The 24,871-nt window shown below is 40.9% G+C and overlaps 2 protein-coding genes across 2 annotated transcripts in view; both read right to left on the bottom strand.

The window, feature by feature from the left end:
• BMP2K (BMP2 inducible kinase) overlaps positions 1-24,871 on the bottom strand; it is a 106,809-nt gene that overhangs the window by 63,557 nt on the left and 18,381 nt on the right. The window contains exons 2-3 of the mRNA XM_045017443.1: positions 13,625-13,743; positions 5,387-5,492 (exon numbers count right to left, since the gene is read on the bottom strand). Coding sequence (XP_044873378.1) covers positions 5,387-5,492; positions 13,625-13,743 — 225 coding nt within the window. The remainder of the gene's footprint in view (positions 1-5,386; positions 5,493-13,624; positions 13,744-24,871) is intronic.
• LOC123370714 (snurportin-1-like) lies at positions 7,391-9,224 on the bottom strand. The gene has a single exon (XM_045017444.1). The coding sequence runs from the start codon at positions 9,204-9,206 to the stop codon at positions 8,109-8,111; it is 1,098 nt and encodes a 365-aa protein (XP_044873379.1). The 5' UTR covers positions 9,207-9,224; the 3' UTR covers positions 7,391-8,108.

Below are 24,871 nucleotides of genomic sequence, written 5' to 3'. Positions count from 1 at the left end.
CAAGGGTAGCAAAAATAATTTTTGGAACTGCAATCTGAAACCTCCCCACACGAACACACTTGCTAACCTTTCCCAAATCCTTCCAAAGCTGAGAAGACACAAAAACTACAAAACCTATTATAATCTGGAAGTACAGAAATAAGCCACCATTACGCAGATGTCACTATTGCAATATTTGACATCTGACATCGCTTCTTCACCTGCCTAAACAAAAACTAGTTGATAAATATAGGGAAAGTATGTCCTAAGAATGAGAGTCATATTAGGGAGGCAAAATTACAAGAAAGAAATCTGGTTTCTTTTCCTCCTCTATTGGATTCTCTGTCATAGACAGGAGTCCTAATTCATGAGAAGTAACACTCAACCACCATATAGGGAAAGCAATAGGAGTACCAGTGCAAAGAGTATCACGATAACAAACGGTTGTAGGAAATGTTCTAGCTCAGCTGAAAGCTATGGGGCTGCATGCAGGAATCAATAGGTGGAAGTTCTCTGGTCTGTTTTTTTATATACAGAAGGTCAGCCTAGATGATCATAATCCTTCTTGCTGTCCTTAACATCTATGACTCAGTGACAAAAGTGACCACCGCGTAACTGTGCCAGAAATTAGAATTAATCAGAATAGGAAGACACAATGGAGACTATTCAGTAGTCTTTGAACTCAAGTTTTCCGCATGCAAAAGGAATAATTTTCTCTAACACAAAATTTTATTTTTTTAAATGTACATCTTTATTCTGAAAAGCATGGACAGCTGACAGATCCGTTGCTCAAGAACTACTATCTGAAGAAACCAATTCACTTTTTCTATTTCAGAAAGAATATATTGACCAAATCACAGTGTTGCAGGATTTTTTCAGAGAGGACTTATGTTTCTGTCTCCACTATGTTACATATCTCTGGCAGAATGAGCACCAAACTCTCAGAGGAAGTTCTTGGATTACTAGTAATCTCTGGTGATCACAGAGTCATTTCTTGCACTATACTCCACTAAAGTGGAAAAAATAAAGAGAAAACTTGTTTCCCAGAGACTACTCCCTTGTAAAAGGATCTCACAGAGAACCAAAGAGAAAACATCTATTATCCTCAGTGCAGGCAGACATACTGGAAGGAAGGTGTAGTCAGTTCAGCAAGTGTACCTCCAGAGAGAGGTTTCAGAGAGCTCGATTCAGACACCAATACCTATTAATTATGACTTCAAAGCAGCAGATCAAATGAGAAATGAATTTATAATTAGCTCAATTTTCTACTCCTTCTATACTGCAATCAAGTTAAACTTACATTTAAAAACAGAAGTTTTTTAATTGCTCACCATATCACAGAATCATAGAATATCAGGGTCGGAAGGGACCTCAGGAGGTCATCTACTCTAACCCCCTGCTCAAAGCAGACAGATTTATGCCATGAATCTCTAAATGGCCCCCTCAAGGATTGAACACACAATCCTGGGTTTAGCAGGCCAATGCTCAAACCACTGAGCTATCCCTCCCCCTCTTGTGTTCTCATGTTATACTTAGGGCCCTTCGTTTTCAGTTATTTTATTTTTCTGAAGAATGTATCTGTTTATTAATACGACAACGAAAACAAGTGAAAATTGGAGGAAAACATTCAATTTTTCTGGGCAAATAGGGTTGATTTTGGTGGACAGAAGGACGGGGGAAAGTATTCAGTAGATTAATGCTTTGATGAATGGAACTCAATGCAGTTTGCTACAGACCTAAAACAGAACTCAGAACACAATGCCAACTGTGAGTTTAAGAAAATATCTCTAATCCCAAAATAAAACTTTTCATTTGAATAAACAGTTTACTGTTGTAGACTTAGAACTATTAGTCTATAAATATTTACTTTAGTAATGGGCCACACCATTTGCAGCGCATACACTCAACTTCATCCTTTTCTCCCTTTTTTTTAATAAACAAAAAAAAACAAAACCTTTGAATACTTCCTTGTGCTCTGAAATGTATTCTGATACAGATTTTCCCCATTTTAGTATGTCAGAGCTTTAAACTGTTAGCAGATAACAGCTTGAAATATATACATGGTGGGCGTGAGATTCATTAGTACGTTCAGATGCATACGCACTTCAGGAGCTTGAATGCATGCCTGTTCATTTATTGTGTGCGTCTTCCAGACTAATACATAAACTTACTTCAACAGGCACCTTTGCATATACACACACACAGACTAATGTATTATCGTAATACAATATATTGCATGAGATATATGTATTTTCCTAATAAATCAAGTTATATTTTATATATATGAATGATACAAATGTAGGGTGAAAAAAAAAAAATCAGAAAAAACCCAAAGAATACTTTTAGTAAAACCCACGGTTAGTTGGTTTGGGGGTTTTTTTTATAAAAATCAGTTTACACTGATAATGAAGGGGCTTAGTTATACTACACATAGAATACTTTCTTTTATGAGATTATGAACCTTACTTTCAGATGCTAGGAAAATGTAGCTCCTACTAGTTTCATAACCACACTTCTTAGAACACAAGAATGGCCCTACTGGGTCAGACCAAAGGTCCATCTAGCCCAGTATCCTGTCTTCCGACAGTGGCCAATGCCAGGTGCCCCAGAGGGAATGAACAGAGCAGGTAATCATCAAGTGATCCATCCCCTGTCGCTCATTCCCAGCTTCTGGCAAACAGAAGGGAAAAAAATCAAGTAGTATCGGTTTACTTAGCTTACATTAATATCAGCAAGTGGACAAGCCATAAATTTTTAAGATTTTACATACTGAAATTCAAAAGTTTAAATCTCAGAAGTGTGCAAAATCAAAACGCTACTCAATTTGAGCTGAATTGGTGAAACGAGTCAAAAGAGTCAATTTTAGATGAACAGTTGCAAACTATACTTATGCTATATAAACATAGTTTTAATAGTGTCTTTTAAACAGATCTGCAGTGTTGTTATAGCTGTGTTGGTCCAAGAATATTAGAGAAACAAAGTGGATGAGCTATGTGGAGCTTGAAAGCTTGTCTCTTTCACCAACAGAAGCTGGTCCAATGAAAGATATTACCTCAGGCACTATTAAAACTGCAAAGTGAAGCATCCAGAAGTCCTACTTATGCACTGAATGAGGCAGAGGCAAGAGTCTGAGCAAGGGTAGTATGTGATCATGTAATTAAAGGCTGTGTCTCCCTTAATGCATTTTGATAAACAGAAGCTGCACAAATAGCAACCGGAATTCTACTGTTTTGGTAATCTCAGTGCTCAACTTCACAACCTTAAAATCCTTTTAACCGTTTTTTTCATGTAATTTCCTCAGTTTTCACTTTTTTAAAACCACCAAGCAACATCATGTGCAACTGTACCAAGCTCCTGTATGGATTTTCAACAGGACATGAACCCAGAAGCTTCACATCCATGTCACTCTTTCTACCATCTCAACTGAAATAAAATGGAGTTACATCTCACTAGTGAATCTATACCAATCTAGGTAAAATTCTGAGACAGTGTACCTAAGTGGATGAGGCCTGGTCTGCCTTACTGGAAAAGTGACCTTGTGCAAACTCTCAGTAAGACCTTTTATATGATAAACCCTACCTTAAGAAGGGGGAAGGTATCAGGTCTTGTTCATTGAGCACCATGAAAAGTAGTAGTATTAGTGGAAAAGCATGGTCTTCTGGCTCTCAGAGCAGTGCCCGCTCTCCTAAACTAAAGATGCTTTTTGACAGGGAAAACAAGAGCAATATCCACAATTGCATCACCTATGTTATCCCTTGAGGTTTAGTTCTGTACAGAACAATGCAGGAGCTTTCTTAGTCTTGTGACTTAGTCTAAGTGATAAGCACAGTGATAAAACCATCCCCTAAACCAAGTACATAATGGTGCGGAAAAGTTTAAGAACTAAACTAAGTACAACAAGAGAAAAGGCAGCTGGAAATCTGAGGGATACAGCAGACATTCCCTTTACCCTCAGTCAACAGGAGAAGTAGTAGTAAATTCAGGCTGTAAATGTTGAGCGCTATGAAGGCAGCACTCACATGGCTCCTAATGAGCATAGCTTTCTGGAAAGTTGCAGAAGCACACAGAGTGCCTCACAGCAACAGTGAGAATACACACAAGCTACAACAACAACGCAGAATCTGATTGGTCTTTCAAAACAGATCCAAGGATATCACAGTTTACAGGCGGCCAACTGACAAGCACTTTACTCTCATTCACTGGTTCTACTGGCAGTGCAGACAAAGGCCAAATGCCCTCAAAGGGAAGGCACCTGAAGCATTTTAAACACCTAATGCGCAGGCTTATGGAGAGCATTTTATTTTCACATGGAGCAGACACAGTTACTTTGAAATCCAAGCATTTCTCCAGATTTGTCATAACTGGATCCTAACACTTTTCAAAATTTGAGCTAAACTACCAGAATAAATTTCTATATAAAAAGGGAAAAACCCAAACTATACTAGTAAATTTAAGAAAATAGATATTTAGGGAATGATTCTGAAGCCACTTGTATTGCCTAAAACAAAAAGAATGGCTATAGATCAGGACACGAGACACCATTATTTGGACCTCCATGGCCTCCACCGAATAAACTGACTTAAAACAATTTAAGGAATCAGGATGATGAGACCGCATGTAGCCTTACAGTTCATTATCTGGAGCAGCAGTTTCATGAGTGAAAAGATATTCAGTTTTGCAAAGTCTTCATTCCCAAATCAATGTACAAATATATTTTGAGATTTGTTAGAGAGAACACGGAACTGGGACACTTTACATACACCTCTACTCCGCTATAACGTGACCTGATATAACATGGGTTCGTGTATAGCGCGGTAGCAGTGGGGCTAAAGCAGTGGGGCTAAATGGTCCAGGGCTCTGCCTGCTGCAGGGAGCCCCGGGCCCTTTAAATCACTGCTGGAGCCCTGCCACCCCTACCCCGGGGCTGTGGCAGTGGGGCCCCACCATGATTTAAAGGGCCTGGGGCTCCCCACAGTGGCTGGAGCTCCCCACAGTGGCTGGAGCCCAGAGCTCTTTAAATCACCACCGGAGCCCTGCGGCCCCTACCCCGATATAATGGGGTTTCAGCTATAATGCGGTAGGGATTTTTGGCTCCCTATAACTCCGTTATAGCAGAGTAGAGGTGTATTTATGTAAACATTTAATTTTTTTCCCCTCTTTTCTGGTCAGACCTTGATATAAAGCAGTGTAGGATGAGCTTTTCAATATTCCCAGATTCATTCTAACACTTAAGAACAAAATCAAGTGTGATGGTGTTTTCAGTGGTCTTGACCTTAATTAGGAAGATAATAAATCTGTTTTTTGCCAAAATACCATATCACATCTTAGGCGATAACCCTAGACTCTAACTTTAAGAATGCTTTATTTATGTTCATAAAAATAAGAAATCCAGCAGTAGTTTACTTACCTCGACAATATTCCATTAAGATGAGCACCTCCCACACATTGTCGCTAACAGAATTAACAGCACAATCTAAATAGCCTACAATATTCTTGTGCCCAGAGAGTTCTTTCTGAAACCGAAAAAAAAAAAATCAAATCACATTTGGAATAATTAACATTTAAATAAAGTCTAGAAAGTATAAAGATAAGTCTGTATAGAGACTGGAGAATTCTTGGGAATGGAGTCTTTCATCTCTACACGATGCTTGAAAAGTCCCAGGTAACTGTTAAAAAAGCATTCTAATAGCTACTGAGGAGCTTATGTCAAGTGAGTAGGTATCAACTACAATTCCCAGGGGACAGGTGCTCACATCAAAGAAAATATTAACAGTCAACCCCATCTTAGCCTCAGCTACACACTAAGAATCAAACAGAGCATAAACATAATTCCTCCAAAAGACAGGACAGTGTGAACATGCTTGGATTGCCACTATTTATGCTGCGCCCAAATGGGCAGTCAGGTTCAATTTACAGTACTGTCAATTTGGCAACTTGATAAACACTAAGCTCATTTCAAAAGAAAAATGTTCTCTGTGAAATTCATCATTAAGAAACTCCAAAAGGTTAAGATTTAGCAGCTATACTGCAAACATTAATGGACTGTGTGTTACATTAAAAAGGACTAATGGAAAATAAGTCAAAATTCAGGCAACTTGATCCATGCTTACTACAAAGTTAACACATGGGCAGTCTCCAGAACTGTCCCAATCCTTGATTCTAAGAGGACTAGTGGAAAGTTATGAGAGCTTTCCCTCACAAACCATGTGAGAGTTACACCACATGAACCTTCAGTGGGTGCAGAAGCTGCTTTTTATAATTAGAGACAAAGAGCTCCACCTCCAATGTACCCCCCTAGAGAAAGACCTGATCAGGGAACCATTTATTAGGGTCCAAAACCAGCTCATACTATGACAGCATTCTCTTTTCCAGTTACAGTAACTCCTCGCTTAACATTGTAGTTATGTTCCTGAAAAATGCAACTTTAAGCAAAACGATGTTAAGCGAATCCAATTTCCCCATAAGAATTAATGTAAATGGGGGGGGGGGGGAGATTAGGTTCCAGGGAAATTTTGTTCACCAGACAAAAGACTATATATATATATACACACACACACACACACACACTATAAGTTTTAAACAAACAATGTAATACTGTACACAGCAATGATGATTGTGAAGCTTGGATGAGGTAGTAAAGTCAGGGGATGGAAGAGGGTGGGCTATTTCCCAGGGAATGTCTTACTGGTAAATGACGAACTAGCACTCAGCTGAGCCCTCAAGGGTTAACATATTGTTGTCAATGTGGCCTCACACTCTACAAGGCAGCACAAAGGGTGGGAGGGGAGACAGAGACTGTGTGCGCGGGGGGGGGGGGCACTGCCCCTTTAAGGACACTAACCCCACTCTAAGTACACTGCCTTTTTAAGTAGATCAGCAAGTCAAGACAGCAGCTGCTGCCGGCAAGCTCCCTCCATCCTGAGCACTATTACCCATCCCCCCACCCGCCCCCAGCTCTATGGAGATGGGGTAAGTGGGGGGGCAGGAGTAGGGGGACACCCCTAACATTAGCCCCCCTCTTGCACCTCCCCCTCCCAGGAGCAGCTCCAAGGCAGAGGGGAGGAGCAGCACATGGCAGTGGCGGGAGGGACAGCTGAACTGCCCAGCAATTGATAGCCTGCTGGGCGGCTGCCGCCACACAGGGAACTTAGGGGAGTGGGGAGCTGATAGGGGGGCTGCTGGCCCACCCTGGTTCCAAGCCCCCACCAGCTAGCTTCAATGGGCTGCTCTTCCTGCAAGCATTGGACAAAGCAGGCAGCTGCCAAACAACGTTATAAGGGAGCATTGCGCAACTTTAAACAAGCATGTTCTCTAATTGATCAGCAACGTAACAATGAAACAATGTTAACCGGGACAACTTTAAGTGATGAGTTACTGTAGTTAAGCAGCCAAAAGCAATGTATTTTTTTTTTAATGTGAAACACTTTATTCTGCACATTCAACCACAAAAAATAAAAAATAAAAAATTCAACATGACTTGGGCATTTCCCCTATTGCAAAAAGGGGTCAGAGAATAAAATTATGCTGAGTTCTTTTTGCACACGGCCATTTTTCGATACAGGGGCCTGTTCTGATGCAAGGAAAGTCTGTTTCTCACTAACATGTGGGTGTCAAACACAGCCTTCAGATTTTAGACTTATAGTGCAACCCTCTGAAACCAGAATCAGATTGACCACAAAACTTTCATCAAAAGGGTCTTAAGTGCAAACCACTGGATTGGAGGTGGAAATGCCCCAGATTTTCAGCCTAATAAGGTTTGTCTGAGGCCTGGTATTTGGTGTTCAGTTTAAAAAGAGGTGTCTGATTCCTGCTCTGAGAATGGAGTTTTGGCCATGGAGTCCAATAGGAACAGGATCAGGTTCTAAATGAGTAACCATGCAGTTTGGCACAGGGTACAATCCCAAGAGCAGATTTCTTCAGCAGGTAGGACTAAGCCTTAGCATCTCCACAGAGGTGACAGTCCTTGCAACAACCGTTAAAGCTGACCTATTTCCCTTAAAGGCACTTAAAACAGAGCCATCCAGTGATCACTATTATCCTCCTCCCAGCCAGCATGAGCAGCAATGGAAAACGAGAAGGCTGCGCTGTGGCCCCTCACCCTCTCAATAAAACCATCCCACTACAGTAGTCTAGCTCTCCATCTGGCTTGCTGTCTCAACTTGGCTGTTGGGAGATTCTGCCGGACGAGGTGTAGACAAGTGTTCCAACTCATAACGTCCGTTCTCAGCCACCTCCTTGGAGCTCAAGCATCCCTCCTCTCCTGCCAGCTTTTTACTCTTCTTATGCTCAATGATCTGCTGGAGCTGGTGCCCGGCATAGTCTGGTTTGGTAGTTAGCGGATTAACTGGCACAGTCATCCCAAGGATGTCTGATACCATGTAGGGTCGGAGCCAGCCCACTAGTGGGGTGCTGCCAGGGCTGTAGTGGGTTTGTTTATGGTAGAAGAGGAGCCCATCTATCTCAAAGGGGAAGTCCATGGCCAGCACCTCGCATAGGCTCTCTGGGGTGCAGGGGAAACTCTGCAGGCCCACAAATTTAAATGGATTAATTCTGCTTTTCTCTGCCAGCCCTTCCTCTTCTTGTATCTTAGAATGAAGCCAGTAGAATCGGAAATCTGTCTGACAGTCATAAACGGGATGCCCCCTCCAACACATCACGTCAAGGATGTAGTACGTCTGGTTCACTTCGCTGTAGATACAGTCCAAGATCGTGTAGTCTTTCCCAGTTGCCGAATTACGCCTGTTTCCCCCTGGCAAGAGGGAGGGGAACCTGTTGACACAAAATCCACTCTTGGTGTAAGCTGCAGTGGAGCCCCTGGATGCCACAATCAGTGCCCTTTTCCCCATGGGACACATCACCAGGATCCATTCTTGTTTCAGATCTGGGGGGACATCAATCAGCCACTCAGAAAGCATTAGTTGGTTAGCATAGCGCTTTGGCAACTTCTTGCCCACGTCAACGTCCATATCCTCACGGCCCGCATCTTCACCTTCCTCCTCCTCCCTCTCAGCTCCAGTCCAGTCATCCTCTGCCAGTCTCCTGGCATGGTTCACATAGTCCAATCTCTTAGATTTCTGAAGTTCCAGGAGCCGACGTCTCCTCTCTGCCTGCTCCAAGGAACTGTACTTGGACTTGTACTGTGCCAGTCGGGGGTGAGGGGCTGCTGTGCTGTTCAGGTCCTGAGACACAGCGAAGCTGGAAGCCAGTGCTTGGTTCAACTCCTCCATTTTACTGTCGGGCCGCGCTCCAGCCGAATTGAGTCGCCGCCGCCACGAGGCAATTCCCAGTCATACCTTCATAGATTCCAAGGCCAACTGGGTCTCATGCAGTCATCTAGGTTGACTTCCCATATAACATAGGCTGTATAACTTCCCCCAAATAATTCCTAGAGCGTATGTTTTAGAAAAAGATCCCATCTTGATTTAAAAATGGTCAGTGACAAGGAATCCACTATGACCCTCCATAAGTTAATTATTCACTATTAAAAATGTACACCTTATTTTCAGTCTGAATTTGTCTAGCTTCAACTTCCAGCCATTGGATCATGCAATGATCACGATATCTCCCCACTAGACTGAAGAGCCCATTATTAAGTATTTGTTCCCCATATAGGTACTTAGACATAATCATATCACTCCTTAACCATCTGAGTTAATCGAAATAGATTGAGCTCCTTGAGTCACTCAAAGGCAGATTTTCTCATCCTTTAATCATTCTCATGACTCTTTTCTGAACCCTCTCCAATTTTTCAATATTCTTCTTGAATTGTGGGCACCAGAATTGGACACAGCATTCCTGCAGCGGTCATACCAGTGACAAATACAGAGGTAAAAATTACCTCTATTCCTACTCGAGATTACCCGGTTTATGCATCCAAGGATCAATCACATTAGCCCTTTTGACCACAGCGTCACAATGGGAGCCCATATTCAGCTGATTATCCACCATGACCCTCAAATATTTTTCAGTCACTGCTTCCCAGGATAGAGTTCCCCATTTTGTAAGCATGGCCTACATGCTGTGTTCCTAGATGTGTGCATTTAGTTATATTAAAATAGATATTGTTTGCACATGCTCAATTTACCAAGCAATCCAGACCACTCTGTATCAGTGACCTGTCCTCTTTGTTATTTATCACTCCCTCAGTTGTGGGTCATCTGAAAACTTTATCAGTAATGATTTTTGTTTTCTTCCAGGTCACTGATAAAAACATGCTAAATATCATAGGGCTAAGAACTAATCCCTGAAGGACCCCCTCTAGAATCTCACACCTGCTTGATGATTATTCCCCATTTACACTTACATTTTGAAACTTATCAGTTAGCCAACTTTAAATCTATTTAATGGGTGCTGTGTTAATTTTTTATTTTTCTCATTGTTTAATCAAAATGTCATGCGGTACCCAGACAAATGCCTTACAGAAGGCAAAGTATATCACATCAGCACTATTCCCTTTATCACTCAAACTTATAATCTCATTAAAAAGATATCAAGTTACTTTGGCAGGATCTATATTCCATAAACCTATGTTGAATGGCATTAATTATATTACCCTTCTTTAATTCTTTTTTAATCAAGTTCCATATCAGGTGCTCCATTATCTTGCCTGGGATCAATGTCAGACTGGCAGGTCTATAATTGACCCTTGTCATCCCGTTTACCAATTTTAAGTATTGGCGTAACATTAGCTTTCTTCTGCTCTTCTGGAACTTCCCCAGTGTTCCAAGGCTTATTGAAAATCAACATTACCAGTCCAGTTCCAGTAAGCTCCTCTGTTAGCTCTTAAAACTCTAGGATGCAAGTTATCTGGACCTGCTGATTTAAAAATCTTTAATAGCGGTTATTCAATATGCTCCTGAGATACCAGTGGAATGGAAAGAGTGTCTTCATATGAGACTACATCATATGTTTTTTCTCAAATGCAGAACATAAATAGTATTGAACACTTTTTCCTTTTCTGCACTATTAATAATTCTACTATTGGCCTCTAATGATGGAGCGACGCCATTATCAGGATTCTTTTTGTATCTAATATACTTTTTTAAAACTCATTGTCCTTAACTCTGCTAGCAATAGCTTTCTCCTGGTGTTCCTTTGCTTCCCTCATAAATTTTCTAAAAATTCTAGCTTTCAGTTTATATTGACTGCTATTTACGTCTCCTTTCTTCCATCTATGTTTAATTATTATTTAATAGCAGTCATTTCCCCTCTAAACCAGGTCAGATTTCTAACCAATACTGCCTTCTTCCTTGATTGTGGCTTTTGGAGCATCTAATAAAGCGTTCTTAAACAGCTTCCAATTATCATCCGCAGGGATGGTGTTCTATATAAAATAATTAAGACCCTTGCCTCCCCATAGATTTATGGAGAACATGGTGGCACTGTCAGAATCAAGAGAACTTTTTGAAATACTGGTCTTTAACAATCACTGATCAGGATCACTTGTCATGCTCTAAGGATCTTTTAAAGAGTTATACAGTACATTTGAAAGATCTGTTGCTCACCAGGAAGAAACATCAGATCAAAGCCATGAACCCATGAATACGCAGCCATATACAATATGCTTCATGTATTAGATGCTGCTCAGAATATAAAAATTATAGTATGGGCAGTACATGTGAATGTTGTTCTGCAGAGATACTGCCCTGGTTGTTGTAACCTAGTACAGGACTGTTATGGGTTCGAAAGGATTTTCTGACCAATTTAAAAAAAAAAATCAAGAACTTCTGCATCCTTCATGTTTGCTTCGCATCTATCTTTGTTATTTCTTTGGTTTAAATTCAACTATGAGCCAAATCCTTAAAATTTAAGAGATAATTAAGTATTTGTTTCCCAGATAAGTACTTATAGACTGTGATCAAATCTTTCTCTGGCACTGAAGCCCAGTTCACTATCTCTAAGTACATAAAACAAGGATCCCAACCACAATGTCCTGTTCCACATGCCATACAAGACCCAAGGACTTTTGTATTAAAAAGTGGGGCCATGAAAAGGAAATAAATAGCATGGATACTAAGCAGTGGTGCAAGCACAGTGGTATGGTATGCTGTACCAGTAAGGTATTTATAGCTGGTACGGCGTACTGGAAAGACACAGGAAGGCCTGCCACAGCCCTTCCACTCAGCTGCATCTCTCGAGTCCTCCTGCCTGAGGTCTGTACAGCCAAAGTCTGCAGCACAGTGGGAAGAGGACAGAGGTCCTCCCCCTCCCCAACGTGGAATGGATGTGGATCATGGGGAGGGGACGGGACGGGGAGAGCGCAGGGGCACCAGGCTCTGGGCGGGGTCACATGGGGAGGTCATGTGTCCCCCCTTTGTGTTTCTCCCATGAGTGCAGCATACCAGCAAGAAATGACTTCTATTTGCATCACTGATACTAAATGAGGGCACATAACCAAGCAGCCGCACCCTTCATATTATTTCTCTCGTGTCTAGAGAGTGTGGGTTGGCGTAAAAAAGTGTACCGTCTTACTTAAGACATCTGCTCATTGCATAGTGTTTCAAATATAAAGTTCTTACTGCTTTCTTCTCAGGTAGAAACTTCAAAACTAACAGATTAAATCAGGTTGGGCTTTGGGGTTTTGTTCGCATCAGAATGGTTTACCAGGTTCCAATCAGTTACACCTGTACAAACACATTGCAGACTAGATTGCTAGAAGCATCATTTAGCCAGCAGAACCTTGATTGTCACATACAGTACTTTCAAAGCTTACACAGGTAGAGTTCACAGGTCTGGCAGAATTTTTTTTTTTTTTTTTTTTTTAAACGGAACACATTTGACACAAACAGATTAACTATGGAAACCTACATTGCCATTTTTACCATCACTTTTACAGAATTATACTTTAGAACAGTTTTAATGTTACTTGTTATATGGAACACTTTAATTGATATGGGGAATTATGATTTTGAGGTTCGGAAAGGAGGCATTCCATGAGAGGATCTCTCTCTAAATTTTTTACCTTGTGAATCATGTGAAAAGTTATATGCTGTCTTTTTTTATTTTTAGTAGTGTGTATATTCTCTTTTATACATGGAAGAGAGTTTGTCTTTAAGACAAGTGCAGTAAATTTGCATGTTCTCAAACCTTTTAGCTAGGACTCAGAAGGCTGAAGAGCACGAACACATTGGCAATAGCTTTCAGGAAACAATAGTGTTCAATGAAGAAATTCTAACATAGGCTATTGGAGTACAAATAGAGATACTAATACTGAGATTGCTAAAAAAATGACAATGCAAGGTTGGGCCCTAAGGCATTTGCACACTGGCCTTGGCTTGCTGCAGTAACACCAGCAAAGGTGCCTGCGCTTCACCTTCACAGATCAGTCACTCTAGATACCCTGAATCAGGGCTCAAGACTTTTTCCCACCTCTTCACTCAGTATTTATTATGTATTTATCTTTTCAGTGCATCTCAGCCGCAGCCACAGAAGCAGCAACCATCTTTGAGAGAGAAGGGGTTCACAAGAGTTTCTATCCAATTCTACTCCCTGACCAGCTAAGAGTAACGAAAGCACAATTCACATTCCATCTTCCAAACGTAGAGGATATCTATATTCCTAATCTCACCCCCTAGAAAAGTAAAACTGCAAAATTTCCATTCAAATCCATGCCTGCTATATACCATCAAATAGCTGCTTTACTTACCATAATTGTTATTTCTCTTTTGCAAATGTTGAGGTCAGGCACATTATTAACATACATTCGTTTCAATGCACAGCGTACTCCACCATGGGTACGCACCAGGAACACAGTGGAAAAGCCACCTGAGGAAAAAAAATTACAGGAAAGTCAGACCACTTGAGTTTCCATTATTCCAGCAGTTCTCAAACTTTTGGACTGGTGACCCCTTTCACTCAGCAAGCCTCTGAGTGTGATGCCCCCTTACAAATTAAAAACACTTTTTTATATTTAACACTATTATAAATGCTGGAGGCAAAGCATGGTTTGGGGTGGAGGCTGACAGCTTGCAACCCCCCATGTAACAGCCTCACGACCCCCTGAGGGGTCCCAACCCCCAGTTTGAAAACCCCTGCATTATTCCTTTAAAAATATCACACTTTTTTAATCAAGTAGGAAGTCACTGACACTTTGGTCCTCTTGTAATTGTACTTAATTCTTGGTTAACAATTTAAGGCTCCTACAATATATGTTATGCAGTGCTACTGGCTGAAAAATGTTTATTTCACATTAATGTTAGTCTGTCAACTCCAGCAACTTCTAACTGTTGCCATTTGCAGATAACAATAATGAAACTTTTCTGAGAGGTTTAATTCAGGATGACCAGTGCCATGTTTTAGTTTTAATTCTATACTTATTCACAATTTTTAAGCTTTATTTGGCAAATTCGCCCCATCCTTCATCAAGTACACAACCTAAACTCTAGTTTAGGAAATTCTTTTGGCACTCTAGAAAGCTACGGGGGTGAGCAAAGTATCCAGAGAACTGTAAAGATAAAGCCTGTAAAAAGGTCACAAACTTGAAAAAGACACTTGCTAATTGAATTTTTCACACAATGTAAGTGACAATTTAAATTTAATCTGCTTTTACTCTGTTGATCCTCTTGGCAACACATGTACATCTGAGAATGAAATTAAACTCCCCCTTCATCAGTCAATCAGCCCCCATCTAAAAGCAACACCATCAATAGGAAATGCACATTTCAGTTTCAAGTATTATACACACTTGAGTCATCCTGCCAATTTTTGTGTATTTTTCTTTTTAGTTTTTCTCCTCACCTTGCTATGATAAGAACCATACAAACAATAGGTAAAAACAACTGTACAGGAAGAACAGTGAAACTGCATATGCACAAAGTGCTTTCAAATGCACTAAACCAACAAAAAACCCTTTTCCCTCTCTACTCTTCACTACAGTAATCTTAGGGGCTATTTGTAACAATAGTAGATTTGAAAAATATTCAAAGGTGTGATTTTCAAGTCTGTAGTGTTTTCAAGTCCACATCTTTCCCACGCTTCTAGGCAAACTGTCTCAACTCAACAAAATCATGTCAATCAGGGCTCTCCATAATTCACTGCAATCTGATCATGAGTCTAAATACTCATCTGGGAATTATGACTCAACAATGCAGAAAATGAAAGCTTCTAAACAAGGATGTAAATGCACAAATAAAAAATGAAATGCTTAACTACTATGACAACCATTTCTTATATTCAAAGAGACATAATTTTTTTAAAAATACTAATATAATCCAGAAATTAAGCCACCATTTAAGAGATATAATGGCTCTCTTGACAATTTGCATTAGAAAAGTGAGAGGGTGATCATATATGAAGACATCCTAAACATTCTGGCAAATCGTTTTTAGACGTTTTCTAGAAGTATTAGTATGGGCCTCCTGAAAAACACAAGAAAAGGCATTTTGAGATACTGAAACTGTCATTGCAAATGTACGTAATGTAACATTTACACTATACTTCACTATTTTATCCAAAAAATATCAAATTCAGAGTGAGGCAATTTAAAATTGTTTAAATTCCTTAGGGGGTGTGTGTGTGTGTTTTGTTTTTAAGATAATCATGATTTCAATCCAGTTGAGACTCTGTAAAATGCATTTGAAAATGTGTGCTATACTGAAACACATGGTGGTTTTTTAAATGCCTGAGGGTATCTTATTTGATTTTTACAAAACAGTTATAAACAAAAACAAAATATTGAAAGCATTTAACCAGAGAGGACATTTGTCACATAAAGCAGTCCCACTGACTTCAACAGGACTACTCAAATGCTTGAAAACAAAGCATGTACATGTAAGCATTTGTAGCGTAGGAGTTGAAAATTTTATTTAAGAAATTTTCACTTGTGATTTAAAAAAAAATTGGTTACACAAGCTAAAATTTTCAAAAATAACCTCAAATTCAGCTCCTCCACATGGGATTTTTCCGCCTCAGTGACTTTAAAGAGCACAAGTCCAAATTACTTCCAATGCAAGCCCTGATGAAGAGTATAGCCTAGTCTAAACATTTCAACTTTGGCTTGGGGAAGTTTGATATATCAGAAAGTGGTGTCAGATGCAAACTGTGTGGGATATTTGCTCGTCAATTTTGTGTCTGAGTTTGTGGTGTTCTTACAGAAAAGATGTTAATGAGGCTTTGGACTTGTCTTTTTCAGCACAGAGGAGCATCTTAAGTGCCACACTTTAGTAGGAAAAAACCTGCGAAATATGAAATTCTACTATGAGGAAATAAAACACTTTACTTTCATCTGATTTTATAGTCTTAAATTGCTCAAGAACTAGCAACACAAACAACAACATTTCAATACAACAATTAAATAAAAATTTTCAGTCGTGATTTTTAGTCACTAGACCAGATGTGAACAAGTGGAAGTAACTGGCATGTAGTATCTGAAGACTCAGGGTAATTATTTTTTTTGCCATTAAGAAGCAACATTATCTAGTATTTAAAGCATGGGACTGAGTCAGGAGAGTTGATTCTATTCCTATCTTTGTCACTGAGTTGCTGTATGACCATAGACAAATCAGGCTCATGCCCCAGTTTTCCCCCCCATCTGTAAAATACCCTCTGATATCAAGCACATATGAAAGGTGCTATGAAAGTATTAGCTGCAAACAAAACTAGGAAGTAGCTAAAATATTTACAGTAAATGTGTGAAGTGGACTTCTACAATACTGAGGATATTAACTAGAAACCAAGATGAAATTCTGCCCCTCATCGCCCAGATTCCTACAGACAGGATGAAAACCATCAACACTGTTTTGCTGGCTAGAGGCTGCCTAGACTTTTGTAGCTGCATTAAAAAAAAACAACATGAAACAGAAAAGCTTCTTAGAATAGTTGGAACAAAAATCTCCTTTCCACGTTTAGAAAAGATAAGGGGAGAATGTTACTCTCCAGAAAAACAAGGCATTTGTTCTTTAACATACAAAGAGACGTATCTTCAGGAAGTACCTAGTTAAGAGAACAGGAGTACTTGTGGCACCTAGTTAAGGAGTTGACTTTTCAGTAGGTCTCTTGAGCAAATCATCTTTGAGCACTACTATTGGTCTAATTTTAAAGGCAAATCATAATGAATGTTTAGATTGCGGTTGTGAACTGCCAAAATGGCAGCAGTGGGTAAAGACTGTAGCCCCACAAGCCTTTCTGCTTCCCATTACCTATAGCCAACCGAAACCTCTTCAGATGAGCACTCACTGCTGAGACCAGGAAAAAAGACTGAGGAAGGCTAAGTTTGGGGGCCAACCACCAACCCACCAGACTTGGGCTCATTGGGAGCTTACCTGCTCTTACTTTTGACATTTTTGGTGGCAGTGATAGCCCTGACTAGACTGTTTTGGTGAAAGTCTATTTTAGTTTTGCAGGAAGCCTGCAATAACAGCTTTGAGATGTGTTAACACTGATCTCAGTTACGAGTTAGCTCAGATGCCCAGTAATTTAAATTGTCAACTTTGTTAGCAACCTTTCTGCTGATCAAAGCATGTTAGGGAAGAAGGAGGAGGAATCACATCTACAAGTGTTAATTTGTAGATTGCCTGCAAGGAGTGGGAGAAGGGGAGCCTCCAAACCCCATGCCTCCAGGGGCTCCTCTTTCCCTCTGCTCCTATGAGAAAGGCAACACTGCTTCTTCCCATTTCACTAGGGCCCAATCTACAGAGGGAACTCAACAGTCCCCTCACTGCCAGTACAGTTTACAGCAGCTGCACTACTTACAGCCTCTCACTTACCAAGTTCTCTAACCCCAATCACTGCAGCCCTAAAGAGGCATGGAGTGGGCAAGATTCTCAGAGCTGAACTGTTCTGAGGAATGCCTCAAACATACACACGTACTTCAGGAGCATCCCTCAGTTAGAGCCAACCCTATCATTCTCCTGAAACTTATCTCAAGCACAGAGTCCAAAAGGAGATAGGGTGCCCTGTTTGTAGTTTCCCATCTGAAATGCCAAGGATTCAGAGCTTCCGAGTCCTCTGTCGGATGGATTAGACCAGTGGCTCTCAAACCTTTTTTACTGGTGACCCCTTTCACATGGCAAACCTCTGAGTGTGACCCCGCCCCCTTATAAATTAAAAACACTTTTTAATGTATTTAACACCATTATAAATGCTGGAGGCAAAGTGGGGTTTGGGGTGGAGGTTGACAGCTCGTGACCCCCCATGTAATAACCTCACGACCCCGAGAGGTCCCGACCCCCAGTTTGAGAACCCCTGGATTAGACTATGTATTGTGAAAGCGTACAAGACATCAGAGATTCTGGTTCCAGAAGGAATCAGGGCACACTACACATGATACCTGGTAACCCTATGGGCAGAAAGAGCTAATGCATCCATAGAAGAAATTTGTACGGCAGCCCCCGGTCACATGCTACCACTTTTATCAAGCACTACAAGGTGGATTTCCTGTCCTCTGCAGAAGCATCCTTTGGCAGGTTGTGACTTGGAAATGATTTTGCCCTTTGAGCAAATATTATTATGACTGGGGTCCCAGTGGGGGGCCAGCTGAGGTCACTCAATTCGGGTGAACTGCAAAGAATGGGGCAGGTAATCCCCAAAGCTGGTGGATATTTTCAATACTGAGGTTTACCAAGCCAGCATAAAACAGCTTCTTTATTACCTCACTGGTTGCCCAGAAGCCAACAACACTGTTCCCTTGAAGTAACCCAGCTTCAGGCCTCCATCCAGGTACCCAAGTCAAACATGATGATTTCTGAAAATCTTATTTCATCATATAAAAGACAAGGTTCTACCAATACCAAAAGGATTGGACACATTACCTTCCAGGTTAATGAATATTTCAGATCTTACCCAAATACACGCATACAGCCAATTCTTATTAACTGAGGTAAAAATTTAAAAAGAAAAGAGAGTACCGATAAAGGATCAATTTACATACAGACATGAGTTCAATTCTTGAAGTTCAGCTACATAGCAGAGATGGTAAGCTTTATAGTCGCAAAGAGTTCCTTTAGAATTTAGTTCTTAGGTTATAGTCCAATGTCACCTTCAGGGAATACCAGTGTAACTGGGATCTCATCCACTGATGAAGTTTAAGCAGACCTGAGATAAACAGGATTGGGACGCAAGGATCTTATACAATTTCAGGCCTTCTTTGACAAGCTGGAGTACCTCGGGGAACAACAGACCCTCATTTCCTAAGCATCGTTAATTATTCACACAGATTAACATAAGGCCAATGGCCTGTTTCTCCACCATTTACAGATGATTTGCTGTACATTTCAAAGAGAGATGAATACAGTGATATCCCGTGTTTATAATTCATTTAAATGCTAGGATGTTTTCGATCTCTGAATGAACAGAACAGAGCATAGACAGGGACTGTTGATTACATTGCTGACCATTACCCATATACAAAACACGAACATTATCTCCCCATATGTCTAAGGGTTGAATTTGAGTAATTTATTCTGCAGGATGTTTAACCTTTTCTGGCCACGCATCACAATCAAGCACTACAAGGTGGACTTCCTGTCTTCTGCAAAGGCATCCTTTGGTAGGAAGGTGCTGCAGGCTGTGACTTGGAAATGATTTTGCCCTTTGAACAAATATTACAGATTGGGAGGGATACCATTTTCCTTTTTTTGACATTTTCCTATAATTCTCAGAGCCTCTCTGATACCTAAGGTATGGCACTTCTCAGTGGGATGCTGTGGCCTTGAACAGAATGTAGAACCACTTCTTTGGAAGCAAGGAAAGAAGAGTTCACCTTCAGGATAAATGATTCTGGAGTTCTGAGCACCGCCTCATCCTCATGGGACAGGGATGACACTATAGAGCAGGGGTTGGCAACCTGCGGCACAAATGCCAAACACGGCATGCGAGCTGATTTTGAGCAGCACGCAGCTGCCTGCCACTGGCCCCCAGCCTAACTCAGCCCTCCCGCCCACCGCTCTCCCCTGCGGGAGCAGGAGGCAGAAGCTCCCCTGCTTCTTCCCCCAGCATGGTGCTTTCCTGCCCCGCCCCCTCTCCTTCCCTGAGCCAATCAGTTGATTCATGAATGTTCAAGAAGGCTGGGTGCAGGTTGGGCACAACTCATTGTTTGGCGAGCAGTCTCTCAGACAGAGCACCATTTGGATTTCATTCAGTGTGTTTTAGGTGACTCTGCCACACCTGGATGGTTCAGAGGAACCAGGAGGGACGCACTGCAGCTGAGGCTCCAGGGGCATTCCAACACCCAGCTAAAAACTGAGCTAGGAGAAGATCACAACTCACCATTGCCCTAAATTTTGACAAGTAAACCCCCCTTAGGCAGACACGAAGGCAGGAGCTGCATACAGCTGCACACTGCCATGGAGGCAGAGAATCTGGAAGCAAGCAGGAGCTGAGGGCAAGTAGCCAGACCATGCGGCTGCAAACCTTTCATCCACCTCTGAGCTGCAGAGAAGAGAGCAGCCCAGACGTCAAGAATTATGGGAGATGTTGGGTTGCAGAAACAATCAGTTTAATTCACTAACTACAGATAATATTTCCTTTCTTTAATAAATCAATTATTGTTGCGATCAATCAATCAATGAAGCTTAACCAATAGAAGGTTATGGAGTGATTTCAGCCCTAACTACAAATACCTACAGGGGAAACAGAAATTTGATAGTGGGCTCTTCAATTTAGCAGACAAAGTTATAACAAGATACAAAGGGTGGAAGATGGAGAAATTCAGACTGTAAATAAGATAAATTTTAACAGTCTGGGTAATTAACCATTGGAACAATTTACTAAGGGCTACGGTGGAGTTTCCCTCATTGGCAACTTTTAAATCACGATTCGGTTATTTTTTTTTAAACATATGCTCTAGCTGAAACAGGAATTATTTCAGGGAAGTTCCGTGTTATGCAGATGGTCAGACTAGATAACAGTGGGCCCTTCCTGCCTTATAAACTATCAAATTATTAGGAATTCCTTACAACAGCATCAGCAGTTATATCAGCTAGGATAATATATTACAAGGGCTACGGGCTGATTAGCAGTTGGGCTCGACAAGTTCTCTCACTGTTCAAGATGAGAAAGAGAAAGTGTGTAAACAAAAAACCCCAAGGAAATTCCCTAGTCTTCCAGGTTCTTGTGAATTAGCTCACTGCTATTGGCTGAATCCTGATATACTAGTGTTTTACTGAAGCCACTCCACTGAAATTTTAAAAAGGCGAAATTATTTCTATTCACATTACATTGTGTAAAACTCTTCGTTAAGCCACCTCAGCCTTTATACTTAATCTACACGGCAGTATCTCTTGAAAGTCAAATTGGAAGTTGTCTAATATTTTGTTCTCTTATGGCCAACCTATCTGCTTACCATATTGATTTTTAACCCCTTTAGAAACAAATGCAACTGAAAATTCTTATCTTATCTCTACCCCCAGTGAAACTATCACGAACAGTGTCTATATCATGAGAGAAAGGCCAAGAAACATCACTGAGGAAGTTTTGAGGTATCATGTATAAGGAAAAAGTACCTTGATCTTCCAGATTTATTTTCTAAGGCATAAATAGATCTGTATGTATTATGAGTGTACTATTACTAGTTTCACAGTGTTAGTCTTGAAAAATAATAGCTAGCTAATGTAGTGCTCAGAAACACCAAATCCCACCTGGCTATGAACAGTCACTACCACAGTTATAGTAAAAGACAAACACCCAAGAAAAATCAAACCAAACATATTTATAAGTAGGTTTTATTAACTTGTATTTTAGCAGGACTACAAAGTTGCAACAGTTGCCACACACACTAAATTGTGAAGATGAGCTCAATCACTAGACTTAAATAACCCATACAGAGTTTTTCCTACAAAAACTTTAAAATTACTGCTTTGTTATTTAGACACTAAATAATTTAAGCCACAAAATTTTAAATTATTTATATCATGAGATTGACAAAACAAAATTAGACCTTTATATATACACCTTTGTCACTATATACCCACACTGATTTTACCCACTTCTCATTGTGGGGGTGAGGGAGGCAAGGAGAAGACAAGGGAGAGATCACTACTCGGTGCTGCCTTTTATAAAATGCTCTAACCCAGTGATTCTCAACCAGGGGCCCGGGGCCCCCTAGGGGGCCTCCAAGCAAGGCCAGCATTAGACTTGCTGGGGCCCAGGGCTGAAAGCCAAAGCCCACCACATGGAGCTGAAGCCCAGGTCCCTGAACCCTGCCACCCAGGGCTGAAGCCTGAACAATGTAGCTTCATGGGGCCCCAGGAAATGGCCCTGCTTGCTACCCCCAATGCTGGAGCTGGCTTTTATATGCAGAAAACCAGTGATTGTGGCATAGGTAGGCCATGGAGGTTTTATAGCACATTGAAGGGCCCTCCAAAAGAAAAAAGTTGAGAACCTCTGCTCTAACCATTACATCACTAATGCTTCTGCCTCAACTACTATCCCAGAAATCAGTTGCTTTTTTCCCCTGGCAACTGCCCCCACTAACAACCTATGCAACCACTTAAAGTCATCTTCATGAAAAGAAAAATTAAGAATAGGATAGAAAACAAAAAGTGACAACCTACAAATGTATGCACAGCTAGAGCAACAATGGGAAATGTAGCTAGTGAAGTTTCAATAATTTGGGTTGGTAAAGATTAACAAAAGTAAAGACTTTCACTCAACATGACGACCTACTGTCAAATTAGGGTTCCAGCATCTCCTTAAAAAGGGTGCGCTATTACATCTCCTGTCAGCATTCATCTCAAAATTTCCCCCCCCCCACCTCCCTACATTTATACTTTTAGGAAGCTTTGAGAATCCAGGTATTACAAGTTTTCATTCACAGTCTATATATTTCTACATCTTTTAGTCCAGGTCAGGGCTGGTGCAACCATTTAGGCAACCTAGGTGGTCGTCTAGTGCGCTAGGATTTGGGGGGTGGCATTTTCTTCAGCAGTGACCGCGGCGGCTGGATCTTCGCCGCCGGCATTTAGGCAGAGGGAGCTGGGGCAGGGGAGCGTGGGGAGGGCCGCCTGCAGCAAGTGGGGGGGGGGGAAGCCTGGGAGGTGGGAGAAGTGAAGCAGCTGTCGCTGCTTCACTTCTCCCGCCTCCCAGGCTTGCGGTGCCAAACAGCTTAGGAAGTGAAGCAGCGATGGCGTGCTCGGGGAGGAGGCAGGGCAGGGGTGAGCTGGGGTGGGGATGGGGGTGCCTCAGGGTGGAGGGTGAGGAGCTGCTGCGGGGGGGGGCGCCTCAGGGACAGAGGGGGGCGCAAGGTGGAAGTTTCGCCTAGGGCATGAAACATCCTTGCACCAGCCCTGGTCCAGGCATTATCAAATGTATTTCTAAATTACAATTTGTTTGATTAGATTAAGTTAAATTTTGCTCCTCTCCACAAGAACACATGCAAAGTAAAATTCCATGAAAGCCTGAAGTAGACCCTTCCCCAGTTAAGGCCTACTTTTTTTTTTCCTTCTTAAAATGAGCCTGCCACCAATAGCAATTTAAATACAAAAATGCAAGTAACTAATAGCTAATTTAAACATAACAGCCATACTGAGCCAGACCAAGTGTCCATCTAGCCCAGTATCTGTCTTCCCACAGTGGCCAATGCCAGGTGTCCCAGAGGAAATGAACAGAACAGATAATCAAGTGATCCATTCCCCTGTCACCCATTCCCAGCTTCTGGCTAGGGACATCATCCCTGCCCATCCTGGCTAATAGCCATGAATGGACCTCTACTCCATGAATTTATCTAGTTCTTTTTGAAACCCTATTATAGTCTTGGCCTTCACAACTTCTTCTGGCAAGGAGTTCCACAGGTTGACCGTGCGTTGCTTGTTTTAAACCTGCTTCCTATTAATTTTGTTTGGTGGCCCCTAATTAAAGCCTATGAGATGAATAGTACCAGTACCAACAATGGGCCAGAGCCAAAACGTTCTACACTGGCATGATCAATTTATCAATGTTGTTAAATACAAAATAAGTTCCATGGTACAACATGCTCTCTAACCGGCTAGAACAGTACACCTATGCACTGGAGAGGGAAGAGATTTTTCTACAGACAGCTTTTAGTATGGCCAACAAGAGCTGTGTAATTTGAAGCTAAACGACTACTGAAAAAATAGAAATGTTTGGTAAACCTACCCCTGCTTGGGAAATCCATTTTTAAAAAAAGTCTTAAATTCAGAAAAAAAATACATTAGCCATGCTACTTGTGACAGACCATTTTCTGGGCATCTTCACCCATACGCAACAGACTCAGGAAGCAGCAGTTATGAACTAAGGGTAAAATTCTCAAAGGCATTTAATTCACTTAGGTACTTGTGAAAATTTTACACACAATCTTTGATTGGGCTTACATCCATGATGACGGGATGAATTTTCAAAGCAATTACAGTCACATTCATGAATCTTATATATAATATTAATAAATAAAAAATATTTTCAGATAAACTAATTCCTGCATTTTATTCCACTTTATTTATTGTTTTGTGAAACTAATATTTAAAAAAAAACTTCCTTCTTCTCTGACCCAACACACCAACATTTTCAAATCTGTACCCATTTATTGGGCATTAAGATTTCACCAATTCATCTCTGGCCTTTCTTTTAAGATGAATATCCACTCATTTCCATTTAATCTCCCCCCTTGTCTATTTATTTCAAGCTTATTAAAAATACCTCTATTTCTATGAGCTAAGAATAGAGGACAAGATTTTCAAGAATTTAGGTGCCCAACCTGACACCTTAAAGAGACCTGATTTTCCAGAAAGTGCTGCACACCAAACTCCTGAAAATCAAACACTTTATAAATTGTCTCCACCTTAGTATAAAAAATATTTTAAGTATCCCAAATTACCATTCACTTTAAAAAGGTATCTTGGCAAGACCAATTAAAGCAAGCTCTTCTAAAACACATTTGACATCATAACCAAACCTGTAGTGTTGTGTCATGTAAATTCAAAGTATGTATCACACAGACCTATTC

The sequence above is a fragment of the Mauremys mutica genome, chromosome 5 (genome assembly GCF_020497125.1).
Source record: "Mauremys mutica isolate MM-2020 ecotype Southern chromosome 5, ASM2049712v1, whole genome shotgun sequence".
Classification (NCBI taxonomy): Eukaryota; Metazoa; Chordata; order Testudines; family Geoemydidae; genus Mauremys; species Mauremys mutica.
The sequence above is the reverse complement of the archived record's forward strand: the minus strand, read 5'-3'. Positions and strand labels throughout refer to the sequence as shown.